We start from the raw sequence: 16,578 nt of genomic DNA on the forward strand, positions 1-16,578 counted from the left end.
ATGCAAAAAGAAAAGGAGTACTTGTGGCACCTTAGAAACTAACAAATTTATTTGAGCATAAGCTTTCATGCATCCGATGAAGTGAACTGTAGCTCACGAAAGCTTATGCTCAAATAAATTCGTTAGTCTCTAAGGTGCCACAAGTTCTCCTTTTTTAGTAGCCTTTGTGTCAGATATATGCCTTTTACTGTCCTTGTGAAGATGCATCCAAATATGGCTGAGTTATAAGCATCTGAAAAATAGTACTTTGCACATATTCACTCAAGACCTGCTCGAGCTTCATAGGTAAATTCCCTAAAGATTCTGTCTATGCTGAGCATACCCAGCCTGGGACTGATCAGGACTCTCCCTGTGATTGTGCACAGAGCCAGGGACGGGAATTTATTGTCCCCCTTCTGGGCCCAGGCAGCGCAGAGGAGGAAACTGCTTGATTTAAATGCAGAAGAGATAAAATACAGTCTTGTGGTGGAGCTAATGTATAGATAGAGCCCTGCACAGATACAGATTTATGTCCACGGATATAAATCGGTATCCGCAGAACCTCAGGGCTCTCCCGGGAACTGCAGAGGTGAAAGGAGCAGGATGTGAGGCTGCTGCTCCCAGGAGCCAGCGCCCCACATGTACTGCCCCAGCCCTGCCATGCAGCTGTCTGCGTCTCCTGTCTGGGAGCATGCATGCCGCTGGAACACAAGAGTGTGACCAGGGACAGCTGCTGGTGACCCTGGTGCCCGCCCCATTGGGCAGGGCTGGGGGCAGTACAGCCTCACTGGAGGAGCTGTTGGCGTGGGGTGCTGGTTCCTAGGAGTGGTGGCCCCATGTTCTGCTCCTTTCACTGCTGCGGTTCCTGGGAGAGCCCTGTGGTTCCACGGATACCGATTTATATCCGCGGATATCCACATCAGATTCTTTGGGCTCAAGAATCTATACGGTATAAATAGTTGTGTAGAGTTTACCTCATATATGAACATATGTCATGTTAATATTCTTAATAAAGCTATCTACTGATAGAAGTAAGCAGTAAAAATGAGTGAAAATGATATTTTATGGGGAGTGGGGACACAAATAAATGGCTACTTGAAGTTTAAATGGAGTTTAAGAAATAGATCCATGTTTAAAAAGATGAAAGAACAGATATAAGCCGTTGCTGAAAATATTGAATTAGGGAGAGGTCTAAATAGAATAATAGTAACAAGCAGAGGTTTAAAATAAAAAACCCAGAAATTTCAAATAAACAGAAATAGGCTTTGATTTTTTTTTTTTAAATAAAAAAGAAGGAATATGCAGAGGCTTTAAAAATAAATTTTTTAAAAAATCCTATTGTAGTTTGGAACATTCAAATTGTGGAGACGCTTAGACAAAATATAAGTGCAAAACCACATTATTACCCTTGTCCTCACTCCCCCTTTATTGTGTGTTATGTTAAATTAAATTGTAAGTTTCTGCAGGAAGAGACCATGTCTGCTGTATTTGTACAGTGCTAAGCACAACTGGAACCTGATCCTGACTGGGGCCTATAAATGTTACCAGAATAAAAAAAGTAAATACTAAAAATAATAGTAAAGCAATTGCTAGCTTTAAATGTATACTTAATTTATTTCTTTTCCTGTCAGTGGAAAGCCCATGATGGAGTTATTTTAAAACTTGATTGGAACTCGGTCAATGACCTTATCCTGTCCGCTGGTGAAGACTGTAAATATAAGGTGTGTATTGTTTAACTTTAATTACAGTGGATTAAATTATTTAAATAAATATTTAAAGCAGCAACTGAGTAACAATACTAGGCACTACTAACTTTCTCCAACCTTCCCAAGACCTTTCAAACTCAAATCCAATTAGACAGAAAAATTTAAGTGTATTTTGAAGGTTTTCAGTTTTCAGGAAATAGCAGTTAAACTGAACGAAAAGATTCCAGCGCATGTTAACACAGTATTATTTCAAATGGGACTACATCAGTGCTTGCTAGGTACCTTTTAGGCCGCAACAGCAGGGTTTACACAGAGCAATTAGAGCACAACACTTCAGTGCACTCTACACTTTGCACCCCTCTAGTGTGCATTTCTGTACCAGGTAGACAAGCCCTAGCTGCTGAAGGAATATTAAGACTAAGATATGAACTGAGAAAAGTTAAGAAATTACAATTAAAGGGGAAACACAGTTTGTCCTGTTACCTGAATACAGGTGGGATCCTTAGGAAAATTGTATCGCTGGCACACTGTTCTCTGTCAGTAGTAGAGGATGCTTTATGTTTTCCCCCTTAATTGTGAACTTACTTTAATTAGTTAGTATCTGAATTCTAACATTCTCTCATTTATGTGCTGTGATTTTAAAAAAATCTTGAATTATATAGTCTTTCTGTTTAAATCTTCTCTCAGATTATTGCATACTATGAATGGACTCCCTGCTAATATACTAGGTACAGTGGCCCGGATCATCCACTCTGTGGAATAAGGGAACTCGCTGAGATCCCTCTGCATCATGCTGTTGGAGGGCAAGGTTTGCCACCTGCAAATAATCTTCCCAGACCTGGCAAATATCTGGGAATTGACAGGAGGCCAAGGGCCAGCTTTAACAAAAACCCTCTGCCCGTGCTGTTGCTCTGACCCCATATGCCTTCAAAAGCCACCAACCCTTCCTCATTCAGGTTTCCTGCCAGCATAGCTCCAGTAGAGATACTTTCCCAGGAAATACATCCTCCCTGGCATGGTTTGCTCCAGGTCCCTGAGAGGGGAGGAATATGTGGCCTCCAGCTATTATTCCTAAGAGGGGGACTGATGTGCATTTTATCCCCATTGCAGTCGTGTTCCCAGCCAACTCTCACCTTCCCAGCTTCTCCCAAGTTCTTTTCTACCTTCTGCACAGACCTGCGGGTTCTGTAGTGAGTCTACTGCAGGGTCTGGAGACTGGGGAACTGTGAGCAGATGAAGGGTCTGGTAGAAGAGCCAGGGGAAGAGGAAATCTGCATGTTGATGATCCCTCCATGTGGTTCTTGAGGGTATGAACTGGGCCAGTAGATTTTAATTACTCTAGTTTTATTTTTAATTTTTTATAATTTTTGTCATAAACATACTGTACAGCAAAATAAAAATACACAAAGCTCAAATTTTATATAAAGAAATTAAAGAGACAAGGTGGGCGAGGTAGTATCATTTACTGGAGCAACTTCTGATGGTGAAAGTGACAAGGTTTTGAGCTACACAGAATTCTTCACATCTGAGAAAAGTACTCAGAGCATCACAGCTAAATGCAAGGTGGAACAAATTGTTTAGCGTAAATAGTTAATACACATTCTAAGGAACCATTTGTCTGAAATACAAAGAATGTCATTTGATATGAAAAATTGGTGGAAATGTAAGAAACTTTAAAGTTTAAATTTCATCTGCTATATTTGTCACTGTTTAGGAGAAAAAATAGAAGTAAAATTATAATTTAAAGAAGTGACGATCATTGTATTGAAGTGAGGGTTAACAATATTCCATGAACATTTAACTGATCGGTATGAAATGAGAACTGAGAAGAAGAAAGAATAAGATACATTAAGAAGACAGTGAATGGTAAAGAAAAAGAAGGGAGAAAGGAGAACTAAAAAATTTATATAAAATATGTTAACGAACCCCATATAACCTCAACTACTTTTCCTATCCTACACAAACTATTAGAGCTCAGCCTGAGCAAAGAAAAACTTAAAAAAGAAAAATCATAAAAGGACTCTTGTAGCAATTGCTCTCATTTCAAAAACACATTTTTTTCATGTCCGTCTAAGATCTGTTTTTGGAAATAGCTTTAAACCTGTGTAAAATGTTATTTTTTTATCATTTAACTAGGTAGTAAGTTTTAATAAAAACTTAATTTGTACTTTGATTATTTAATATAATTTTTTTTATAAACTTATAAGTTACTAATGCGTGAAGTGTTCTTGCTGGCATTCTACTGGCAGTGCCATTGGAAAATTTCCAAATTACATTGACAATCTCATTATCAACTTCTTTAATGAAGAAAAATAACAATATTTTTCATAGTTTTAAGATTCAGCAGTAAGAGTCTTAAACTTACTTCACATCTCACATGAACAGCTGGGGAAATGAGATGAAGGATATGTGAAAGGTTTATATTTCCATTTCAAAAGATATCACTCATTTTAGTCACAAAGTTACCTATGTTCCACACAAATTTGGCATCCCTTTGCTTGTATTGGTGAAAAATGTTTACAACTAAAATAAAGAATCATGAAACCGATGGTAACAGTTATCTTGCATTACAGAATTGAATCCCACAGCATTTTAAGTTTTGTGCATAAATAATTTCTTCTATACCTCAGTTTGGGTTGTTATCACAAACGATCTCTCCCCTTTGGGCCTCAACAGATTGTGAGGCATCTGAGAATGTACAACCATAAAGATTCTGTTCACTGTCCCCTGGCTTGACTTACTGACTGGCTGTTGATAGTTGATGTGCATGCAATTTTATATTTGATATTACTATACAAGAAGAATGATTAGAAGTATTTAGGAAACATACAGGTCTAGGAAAAAATGTACAATAGTGCACCAAGAAACAACTAGTTAATAATGCAGAATACAGATATCAATATAATATTTCCCATATTTTAGCAAAACAAATCCGACTTCAGGTAAAAATTATTTTTGTGGTGAGCTGGTCTTCCAAGTAGCTGGAGGAGAATGCACTGAAATAACTTAGAAATAGGAATCTGATTTTACAGAGAATTTGTAGCTATAAAATCTTGAGATGATGCACAAAAGGGCCCAAACTTCCAAACTTGCTTTCATTGGGAAATTTGGGCATGCAAAGTATGCAGGATCAGGCCCAGCTGTTATACTGTGCATATACTGTAAAAACAATCACACACACACACACCCAACTGTTAAATGCATTAGATATCTTTTTTAATGTAGCAATTTGTTTAAAAAATAAACATATTTCTACAACTTAAAAATATTTTAAGCTGAAGAAATGATGCCTCTAACATAAGAAGTCCAAAATATAAAGAATGATGCCTCTAAAATAAAATATGTCCAAAATAAATTCAGACTAATTTATTTTTTCTTTCTGAGGTGTGGGATAGTTATGGTCGTCTACTATACAGCTCTCAGCCTCATGATTATCCTATAACTTCTGTTGCCTGGGCTCCGGATGGAGAATTATTTGCTGTGGGGTCTTTTCATACTTTGCGCCTATGTGATAAAACTGGGGTAAGTAACAGCTCTGACAAAGAACAGATGTAGTGTGCAAATTTATTAAAAATATAGTAAATATTCCAGAGAACACACATGTATACACATATTTTCATTTGTAGAGAATAGTCCTGCCTTTTTAGTATCTTTCCCCTGGGTGCTTCTGGCTGAGTGATTGTCTCCTTTGTCTGTTTGGTGCATTTGTCTCTGTATTTAATGGTGCCTTATGAACACTTTACAGTTTTGTGTAGGGTCAACTAGTTCTATCATATTTTACCCTTTTCTCTTCACACCTTTGGTTGTTACATCTTTGTTATTTTATGCTTCACAATTATATTTTGCAGATTCTTTACCAGATCAGTGTATAATTCTTATTATTTATCCTTTAAAGATACCATCTACACTAGAGTTTCACTCTGGCTTCTCACTCTTCCATAGCTAGACAGAAGAACTCCTCTAGATAAGTGTTTTGCTTCACAGAATTAATGGTTGTGGTAGTAGCTAGCAGGTGGAAGTTCTCCCTCATCTCAGCCCCTTGTGCATCCATCAGCTGCTGCTGCCTCAGCCTCTAGAATCTTCTAACCATTACCTCAACTATGGTAAAAGACTGAGGTCTCTGAAGGAGCTGTCCCCTGACTTTCATCAGACAACGGTTGTCTGTTTTTTTTTTACTTTCAGCTTTTCTTTCTTTGTTCTTGTTGTTGACCTAGGTTATTGGTTAGTCTCCTGTTAAAACTTAACTTAATTCAGTTTCATGTAGCTTCCTTGGTATTTTAGACTAGGTAGCTCCAGATCACTGTCTGACAAGATTGTCTCGGTAGCTCTGCAGCGTGTTGTTCAAAGTTCTTGTCAGCCCATCGCATTACCTCAGACCTCAATGAGTTGGGATTCTTGTCTTACTCCCTCTCTCTCTTTTCTTGGTGGCATTTTATCACTTCACTGAGTTTGACACTTCAAAGCTTGTAGTATTTTGGGTCATTTTCATCAGAATACATTTTGATTTTCTTCACAGTGCACTTTACAGTTGCTTTGGCATACTCTTCCAACACATGAGCACATTCTGCTAGTGCTTTGAGACAGTTTTTGGCACATTGATTTGGAAGTTTGAAGTGCCAAGTAAGTGTCTAAAGACATTTTTTCACACATTCCTTTATTTCAGCAAGCCAACCTCTCCTTTAATCGTAAAGGAGGTAAGAACCTTCAAGAAATGTCAATTAGGCCAAAGGATGGCAGTCATGAATGCGCTCGACTTCTGCATCCTCTGCCTTGGAGTTGAGTAAGATGTGTATAAATGAGGTGTGCCTTGAAATGTTACCTAGAGCCATCAAGTTTCCTGAGGAACACACACAATCCTTCTTGTTAGGTACCCTTTAGAGACTCACATATGTCCATTCTGCAGTTAGCTACAGAAGCTTGATCCTTCAAGCAGAGCATTCTGAGTCTTTGTTGGCCCCTGTCATAAATATAAAGGGAAGGGTAACCACTTTTCTGTATACAGTGCTATAAAATCCCTCCTGGCCAGAGGCAACATCCTGTTACCTGTAAAGGGTTAAGAAGCTCAGATAACCTGGCTGGCACCTGACCTAAAGGACCAATAAGGGAACCAAGATACTTTCAAATCTTGGGGGCAGTGTGGGGGGGAAAGGCTTTTGTTTGTGCTCTTTGTTTACGTGGTGGTTCCCCTTTTGGGACTGAAAGAGGCCAGACAGAAATCCATCTTCTCCAACAGATCCTAATCCAATTCTCCAATATTGCAACCAGTATAGGTAAGCCAGGCAAGGCGGATTAGTTTAGTTTTTGTTTTATGTGAATTTTCCCTGTGTAAAGAGAGAGGTTTATTCCTGTTTTCTGTAACTTTAAGGTTTTGCCCAGAGGGGGATCCTCTGTGTTTTGAATCTGAATACCCTTTAAAGTATTTTCCATCCTGATTTTACAGAGATGATTTTTACCTTTCTTTTTTTTAATAAAATCCTTCTTTTAAGAACCTGACTGATTTTTGCATTGTTCCAAGATCCAGGGGTTTGGGTCTTTGATGATTTTGTAACAAATTGGTTAGGATATTATTCTCAAGCCTCCCCAGGAAAGGGTGTGTGTAGGGCTTGGGGGGATATTTTGGGGGAAGACGTCTCCAAGTGGTCTCTTTCCTTGTTCTTTGTTTAAAATGCTTGGTGGTGGCAGCATACTGTTCAAGAACAAGGCCAAGTTTGTACCTTGGGGAAGTTTTTAACCTAAGCTGGTAAGAATAAGCTTAGGGGGTCTTTCATGCAGGTCCCCACATCTGTACCCTAGAGTTCAGAGTGGGGAAGGAACCTTGACAGCCCCACTCTTGTCAACACAGACACAGCTTTCCCACAGGGCCAGCAGATCCACTTCATCAGTTATCTTGAAGTGAATTGCACTGTGTTGAAGCAGAGTTCTCTGAAATATACTAATGATTTGCCCTGAGTATATTGATGCACCAAGATGCTAGTACTGAAATTCAACTGTTTTGATGAGGCATTTCCTCTACAAAAGTGCTGAGCATAGGTGGCATAAAGAGAGAGACATTGACTCTTTGACATATTTCTTCTATACTTCTTGACGCCAAGCAAATCCAAAACAATCACCATATTCCCCTGTCTCTTCTGGTGCTGAATTTTTAGAATCTGGATGGAAGCAGTATGTGTTTAGAATCTGGATGGAAGTGGTATGTGATGACTAAACTAGGCTGATCCTTCAGGTTTGAAGGTGATGTTGGTTTCCCTTTTTTTGCTGCTTGTTTCTGTGTTTTATCATTCTTGCTTTTAGAAATCCCTCGAGCTACTTACTCTTCATGAACAAGAATCTGGTGGTGATTAAAGAAAGAAAAATTGCCCACTTGTAATTCTGGCTCTTTGAGGATTTATCAGACAGTATTCTTTTTCTCTCTCACATACACCTCCTGCCTCTCCTCAGATTCTGGTGTATTTTCTTTAGGAGGTTTTTATGGTTTTTGATTTGTTTTGTTCCGTTAAAGGGTGGGTGTTTTTGTTTTGTTGGTGTTTGATGGTACCATTTTTTTCTAACTAGGTTTATTTTGGGGAGCTCTTCCTTCCCATGCAATTTAGGAACTCACTAGAAGGTTTTGGAGACTTTGTGTGGGGTTGGTCCACATGTGGAGGTGGGATAGCGTGCAGGCCACAATTACCGCTGCCCTAGGGTTTAAAAAATATATTGCGCTCAGGAAGTTCTGCCCTGTTTGTTATTGGGAGCAAGACCCAAGAGTGAGACTCCTGTAAGATGGTTCTTCAAAGAAGCTGAATTCCAGGTAAGAAATATTCTCTCTTCTCTTAGAATATTGTTAGCATTCTCAGATTTTATGGAGATTGCATATTGGCCACAAAGAATCCAAAGCAGACTAAGGTTTAAGTAATTTTAAAAAATGTAGGTTCGCAAATTACGTTGTTTAATGGTATCTCCAACATAAATTGTCCTTTTTAAGAAAAGTAGATCCTGGTATGCAATTTCCCTGCTTACCTATAAGCCTTTGCTTTGTCAAAAAAACTTATAGTTGTATTGGAATAAAATATTTCTTAAGAGTAGGTACAGCACATAAGATTGTACAATTTTTAACAAGTTTCTTAATATTATTACTTACTTACAATAGCCTGAACATAACTTGTTCTTTTTTATTTATAATTTTGAACAGAACATTTATTTTATCTATCATTAGAACAAGCAATTGAAAGGCATGCTGTACATGCACAAATATGGGATTAAGAACACTGAGGGCTAGGCATGTTGGATCAGGCAATGAATAGGACAGGTGGCCTTTTTCTTATTCTAAAAATGTGTTATATTCTAATGCATATAGAGAGCAACACTGCTGAGAAGTTCTGATGTCTTATTTTCTTGAACTATTTTGACCCTGGCACCATGATAGTCTGGAGGATGAATCAGTTATGTAGAGGATTTCTTCAGAACTCAGTAGGGTTGAATGCGCAACCTAGCAACTACAAAGACTTCATGGCCAAATTTTTGTTTGTTGGTTTGGTTTAGTTTTGAAAAAATGTATCAGTTTATATCATTTCCTTCCTCAGAAAATACTATGTTTTATTATTTATAATAATCTTTAAAAGCTGTCACTGTGACATGATACAATATTCTACAAACCTAGCTTTAGGAACAGATTGGTCCATCACTGTTTAAAACATTGTGTCACTTAATGTCAGTTAGATGAGTTAAGAAGGTGAATTCTCTTAACAAACACGGACTATCTTTGCTAGTGGGAGACATGTCCTTGAACTGAACAGAAGCTTTCTTAATAGTTGGTGCTAACTCAAAAATAATGTCTAGTATTAAATATTAAACTTGCTGATTAATAAATATTTATATAAATCAAACAGCAGAAATCTGCATCTGTTAAATTCTTCCCGGTTTCCACCAGCGATTTTATGTTAACATTTTACTTTATGGTATTTATGTTATATAAATGCTCTTTGAATTTAAAATACAAAAATACTATACAGATTGAAAAATGTGTATGCATACACACCCAAATATCAAACCTTGTCCCTCCCAAACTTGCTGAATTACTTGAAAGTGAATATATACCATGTTTTCACTGAATGTACCATGTTTTCAGTGAATGGCCTCCGTTTTTACCTTGTAAATATCAGATATAAATAAACCTAATTAAGATCTATCCACACACCATAATCTTAATATATACAAAAAAATGGTTATGGCTGGGCAGGAAATTTGATCCACTGACAAGTGACTTATTCCATTGAATATATAGGAACTAATAGATTCTGTGAAGAATATGAATAAGGTGCTAAGATTTAAATTCTCAGGTCAAAAGAGTTAGTTACATCTTACTTTTTATTTTAAGCTAGGGCCTTGTCTACACTTATAAGATTTGCTGTTTTAACTGTCATCATAATTGAAGCAAGCAAACTCCCCTAGTGTAGACATAGTTATACAGTAAAAGTGCTTAGGCGATGTCTACATGAGAAAGAGTTCTTGTCCTAATATAGTTCATACCAGTTCCATGAACAAAATAAGTTATACTATCAAAAGCTCTTTTTTGCTGGTATATCTGCATCTAAACTAGGACTTTTGGTTAGATTCCCCCACAGACCCCACCCCAATCTTAACATGCCAACAAAACTTTTAAGTGTCAACCAGGCCTTATACTAGTATAATTTATTCCAGTTCAGTGAAGAGAAATATAAAGTGCCTTATATTAGTATAACTGTGACTACTCCAGGGCTTTAACTGGTGTAAATACATCATGAAAAAAATCACACTCCTTACTGGTGCAGTTTACTGGTAAAACTTTTTACTACAGACCAGGCCTAAGGGTTTGTCTACATATGAAAATTAATCAGGAATAAGAGTGGGTGCGAATTTTAAATGGGTTCACTATTCGTGATTAACTCCATGTGTGTGTACACTTTTTCTGGAATAAGAGTGTGAATCAGTTTAATCCACTGTGATTAAGTTGATTTGGTATAAGGGCATACTTGTTCCAGAACAAGAGCCTCCACTCATGGAGTTAATCAGGAATAGTTATTCCAGAATAACTCTCCATGTAGACAAGCCGTAAGGCCCAGATCCTCTAAGGTATTTAGGCATCTAACTCCTATTGATTTCAATGGAAGTTAGGAGCCTGAATACTTTTGAGGATCTGGGCCTAAGTGTCTGCTTCTGTAAGCTGAGGGGAATCCTAGGGTATAATATGGCCAGCTAACATGACTTCAGATATCTATGACTTCCAAACGTTGAGAGGGCTTTCTGGTCATGTTAAGCTAATTCCATTCAGCTAACTTGATTGAGAAAACATGACTTTTTTGCTTTGCGAGACAGGGCAAAATATGTTAGTCTGCATTTCAATAAGGCTTTTTAGTTGGGTTAAGATAACTCTCTTGAGCAAGCACAATTGAAAAACAAACCTCTTTTGCCTGGCAAGAATTAGGAAGAGATTCCAACAAAATAATAGTAAAAAGCAGGGTTCAAAATTAAAAAAATAAAGAGAATTTTTTAATAAAAAGCAGAAATAGTTTGAGATTTTATTTATAAAAAATGAAGGAAGAAAAGAAAATGCAAAGGCTTTAAAATTAAATAAACAAAAAAGAATTCATGTTATAGGGAATTCCTGTTATATCCTTTGTTTCAGGAGACAAGCTTGTTTTCTGACCGGTGGCTAGTACTGATCTTTAATTTCCATCTTTTAAAAAAAATAAGGTCGGCCAGATTTTAATTTTACCACACTGTTAAAGATGACTTTCTAGCCAATTAATTAAAAAGAAGGGATGAAAGTCTTACCCCACTCTGTTTCCTGTGTGCCAGTTTTAAAGGGGCCAGAGCAGCGTAAATGGGTGCTACGTTCCCCAGATGTAGCCAGGGAGAATTCCCCCAGTGTAGGAACTGGGGACAGCCAGAGCAGCCTTGTCTTTACTAGGAAAAAAGTTGCTTTTTACCATGTTAGCTAATATGTGGTATTTAACACGTTTTAAAATCCTAGTATGGAAATTCACATGTTAGCTGGTCAAGGCAAACCCCAGGCTCTCCCTAGTCATTCCCTCTAATATATGTGAATACCTACTAATATATGTGAAAACTACACATTGCCTCATCCCCATTAGGATTTTACCCCATGTTAACTAAATATAGTGGGGGAAAAACACTTTTTTTCCTAGTGTGGATGTACCCAGACTTTCTTCTAAGGACTGTTTCATAAATCCTGGTGTAAGGTGTAAAGCTGGGGATGCAAGGGATTGGAGCCACAACACTTAGTTGTAGCTAAAGTTTCTGGGCAATATGGGACAGGTTACACCTATGGTACACCAGAGACCACTCAAGTCCTTGGATCACTCCAGAAACGTGAAGACACAATAGTGGTTTAAAGACAGCTTAACTCCCCCTCCCTCATGGGCTATAAATTCTGTGTAGAGCCTCTTAAATTAGAGGCACAGCACAGAATCTCATCCCAGGATTTGGTTTGTTTTTTTCTAGCTCCAAATTCATCTTATGTTTTAAAAGTTTTATTTTTCTTCTGTAATTTCCGAGTCAATAATGCAACGAGAAAGACTCAGATGACAATCTCAGACGTAAAGGGGCCAAACCTCTGAGAGTACAGCTCCGCTCTTCAGCCAGATTGTAAGAGATACATTTCATGTCATCTTAGTGCACTATGAGTGAAATCCTACCCTGCTGAAATTAACAGGGATTTTGCCATTGACTTCAGTAGGGCCAGAATTTCACCCTGTGATTTTGTGCATCACTAACATATGAATAAGAGAATAGTTAATTCTTGCCTGTAGTGACTGCACATTTGTCATTTGTACACACAAGCTTGGTGTTTATTTTTTTAAACAAGGCAATAAAACCACCATATATATGCAAAGGATTGGACATATATAGGGATATATATTGGCTTTTAAGAAGAAACTTTTAGAAAAGTTACAAACAAACGAAACAATATTTTGATACTTTGTTGAATGCTAACAAAAATTGTTAGTTACTCTGATAAATATTCCTTGAACATTTATAGTTTTTATTCAAGTATTCTAAGCACTTTACAGATAATAATGAATTATGCGTCACAATACCAGGGAAGTACCATTATTTTTTTTTAATAGATGGGGAAACTCAGGCACCCTATTTCATGGTGGTGGGTGTCTTCTCCAAGGCTACCTAGTTATATGTAGCAGTGCCAGAATAGAATCCAGATTTTCTGAATCTGTCATGTGCTTTACTTACTAGGTAATGCTTCCTGTCATTGGACCATTTATCAACTCACTTGTCCTTCACTCACTTTGGCAACACTTCACTGTTTAGAGACCAAAGGAGGTCCAATATCTCCTGTCTGCTCCAAGCCAGAGTACATTTGGAACATGTAGCTGGCATGGTCAGCTGGGTAGTTGTTCACAACAATGGAGAGCTGCTGGGTGTGATTGCCAAGCTGGACAATCAGAAAAGGGCATTTCAGTAATTTGTGGGGCTTTAAAGGAAGAATTGGCAATATTTAGACATAGCTTGGATATTAGACTATACAATAAAAGATCCCAGGGGGAAAAGTGGAAATGGCACCAGTTTAGCCATTTAAACTAGATTGGATGAAACACAGGAGAACATTGTGGGGGGACTGTTTCTACATTAGCAAGAGAGGGGAGAAAATGGGTGAATTAAGTCTTTTCCATCTCAAATTTGTATGTATGGTTGCTGGTCTTAGGAAGGAAAAAGGACTTTCAGAGCTCAACAGCTTGTGCTTCTTCTTTTGCTGGACTGTCATTGGGAAGTTAAGATTATCTCATGAATATTAAATTGACTCATCCAGATATGTTAAACACTATTGCCCTTCTCAATCTATCTGTAGAGCATCAATGGTGTTTCTCATCAATGGCCTAAAATGGCTCCCATTGAAATCAATGGCAAAATTTACATTGACTTCAGTGGGAGTGGGCTTAGGTCCCAAATTATCTGGATTTTTTCATACCTATTTCTGCTTTTCCAGAACATACAGTAAGAAGCGCTCTACCATGAAGCCTTTGGAAATTTAGTGCCATAGTGCTTGGGAGCCTTTTCATTGACTTAGTGGCTTTTGATCAGGCTGCCCCCAAAGGACCAGTGTTCATGGTTTTTCATCTGAGAGTCTTTCTCCTAGCCAAAGCCCTTGACTGAAAGAATTGTAGCTATGACATAGAATCTAGAGGAAAGAGATGAAGTAAGAGAAGAGTGGTGGAGTATTTAGGGTTCTTCCCATTTAACAGAACTAAAACTGCTAGTTTCATTTTAAAAGGATGAATTTATTAATACCTAAGAGGAGGTTTTATAATATTGGATTTGTATATTTTTTTATTTTTTATTTTGCTATGATGTGCAACTTTATTTCTGTAGATTTTAAAAATGTGTTTTACATCAGTTCCTCACAGATTTTCCTTGTTAGCTGTTGTCTGATTCTGTATTAGAATTTATTTTAAATAATATTGAACTAACTTTGTTAGGAGAAAAATTGACAACCAATATTTTCTGATAAGCAGATACCATACTAAAGGATTTTGTCAACATTTTAATGCAGCTAGTTTTGTTTTACAGAAGACTGACTTTATACCTGGTTTACTACACGACCCTTTAAGAAACAAAGACAGTAACAGTAGCTAAAACCAGATGCTATCTACTGTTCAGCAGCCAGCAACAATAATTTATTAGGTTAGCCTCCAAAAGTCTTGCTCCTTTATGCAAGTTTTTTCCCTTACATTTAAATGTAAATAGTTGCAAAAGAATTAGCCACACTAGCACTGTGGGAGAAGGGAGAATGAGTCACATACCACCAGAGCGATAGTGTTTGAAGAGAACCAGACCTAGCTTTACTGGTCAACACAGACATTTTTATTGTGTCTGATGTAATGGAGCTGTATCAGCAAATTGCTCCTCGGGGAATCATCAGGAGATATACGCATCATTAACCCTTCTCTAGCATATGCATTTAGTTATGTGACATAATTTAATTAAAGCTTTCATATATATTCTTTGCTTTCTTTTCTCTTCCTTCTTACCTGCTTCTATGCTTCATCAGTTTTATGCATTAAAAGTAAACTGCAAACAATAAGTGCAGAGTAGATTAATTTTGTCACTTTAAGAAAACTTGGGGAAGCTGTTGCACTATGTATAGCATTCATAACTGAAGGAAAGTAATGTAGCTGACCTATAAAAGATATTTTACCTACTATTTTATGTTGCAACTGTATGCACTGCCTGCCTCGGCTCCTGTGAGTGCTCTAAGCTCATTGACGCTAAACAGTAATACTAAAAAGTAAACATATCTGCATTAATGAGTTAAATAAAAATAACTTTTTTCCTTGGTTTATCTGGATTTTTAAGAATCTGATCCCTTAAATGGAGAGCAATGCTTAAAATGTTCATTCCTGCGAGGTGGGTGACTTTCTGTGGCTTTATATACTTCCCTTGACAATACTGATCATGTCACAATACTCAAAGTAATATAGAAATAGAAGGCAGGAAGGACTCAGATCCACTAGTGTTTCCCCACTGCCCTAATTACAGGAAATTGATCACACTCGTATTCAAGAAAAGGATGCTTGTTCAGTGCTCCAGAGAACAAAAGAGGTGAATACAGCCATTTATGCAAGACTTGAAAATGAAGCATTGAGATCAAATAAACTGCATCATCTGTTCATATACATATTTTTATGAATATTAGCAAATACTAGCTATGATGGATAGGAGATATCTGTTTTAATAATTTTGAAAGTGTCTTCTATGTGTTTGTTTTGAGAATGTCTTTCAGTTATTCAGTTTTTCCACTAGTGATTAATTTGCCCTTATTGGGGATTGGGTGTATTTTATTTTAGATATTTTGATACTGTTTTACTGTTTATTCAGAGAATTTTAGCTGCATGTGTGTGCACACACACTCCCGATTGTAAATAAAGTTTATTTTATTTCTTGTTGAATATCTTTTTGGCTGATGGTACATTTTTTGTGTATGTATTTTTTGTGACTTGTGACTCAGGCATATTTTCCAATAGATAGCTGGCTGATCTGTTGCTGAATCTTCCCACTTGTCTTTATCTTGTGAACTAGATTTCACTATATTCAGCATGACAGACCACTCATGTTTTTTAATGCAAGCAACTCTTTATACATTAGTCCATGAGTTAGTCTTTTTAAATGGCTGTGTGTGTCATAAAAGCTTTGTCCTTTATTGTAGAAGTGGTTGAAGCCATTTTACTTTAGCAATTATGCATATTTGATTGCTTCCACAACATTGTTTCTCTTTATAATTCTTTGGCTGGCTGTGTACAATTCTGTTAAGAATTTTTTAGAAATATTTGAAATATGTAGTAAAAAATAGGGGGATTATGTCTAGTATCTTGTGGAAAGGTGAATGAGAAATGGTCTGCAGTGGGGACTTTTTTTTTCTTTTGTAACGTGAAGTATCTTGTCCATAGTGCTATAGAAATTAATGTTGCTGGGATTTCTATTATAAAACCAAATATTGAAAGAGTTATAACTACATGATTATACATTTCCCTCAAGTTGTGAGCCTTGTGAGAGAATATGTTAAATAAATTTAATAGAAATTGGTTAAAACACAGTGGTAGCTGTGATGAGTTTTATTTTGGAGAAGTTCAAAAATAGTCTGTTTTAGTGGTGCTTGTTACTTTTTTCACTCAGTAGTAAAATGGCAGCTGAGATTTAAAAAACCCAACAATTTGGTGACACTTAGTGATACACGTTCAAAGTTATATACAGAAATTTAACCCCATGATTTGCTTTATTGTTAATGAGTTGCACAGCTCTCTGTGTACTACTTTAAGATTTACACTGTAATTTAAATGGATGCCTATTACTGTTTTAAAAGATAATGTAACTGAGAAGTTAACATTTAAAAAGTGGCTAC

The 16,578-nt window shown here is 36.9% G+C and overlaps 1 protein-coding gene across 5 annotated transcripts in view; it reads left to right on the forward strand.

Annotated features, from left to right (window-relative positions):
* Positions 1–16,578, forward strand: part of IFT80 (intraflagellar transport 80) — a 148,567-nt gene that overhangs the window by 67,597 nt on the left and 64,392 nt on the right. For all 5 annotated transcript variants that reach the window (XM_073359524.1, XM_073359525.1, XM_073359527.1 and 2 more), the window contains 2 exons: positions 1,611–1,700; positions 5,070–5,207. In XM_073359524.1, the coding sequence (XP_073215625.1) occupies positions 1,611–1,700; positions 5,070–5,207 (228 nt within the window). The remainder of the gene's footprint in view (positions 1–1,610; positions 1,701–5,069; positions 5,208–16,578) is intronic.

The sequence above is a fragment of the Lepidochelys kempii genome, chromosome 9 (genome assembly GCF_965140265.1).
Source record: "Lepidochelys kempii isolate rLepKem1 chromosome 9, rLepKem1.hap2, whole genome shotgun sequence".
Taxonomy (NCBI): Eukaryota; Metazoa; Chordata; order Testudines; family Cheloniidae; genus Lepidochelys; species Lepidochelys kempii.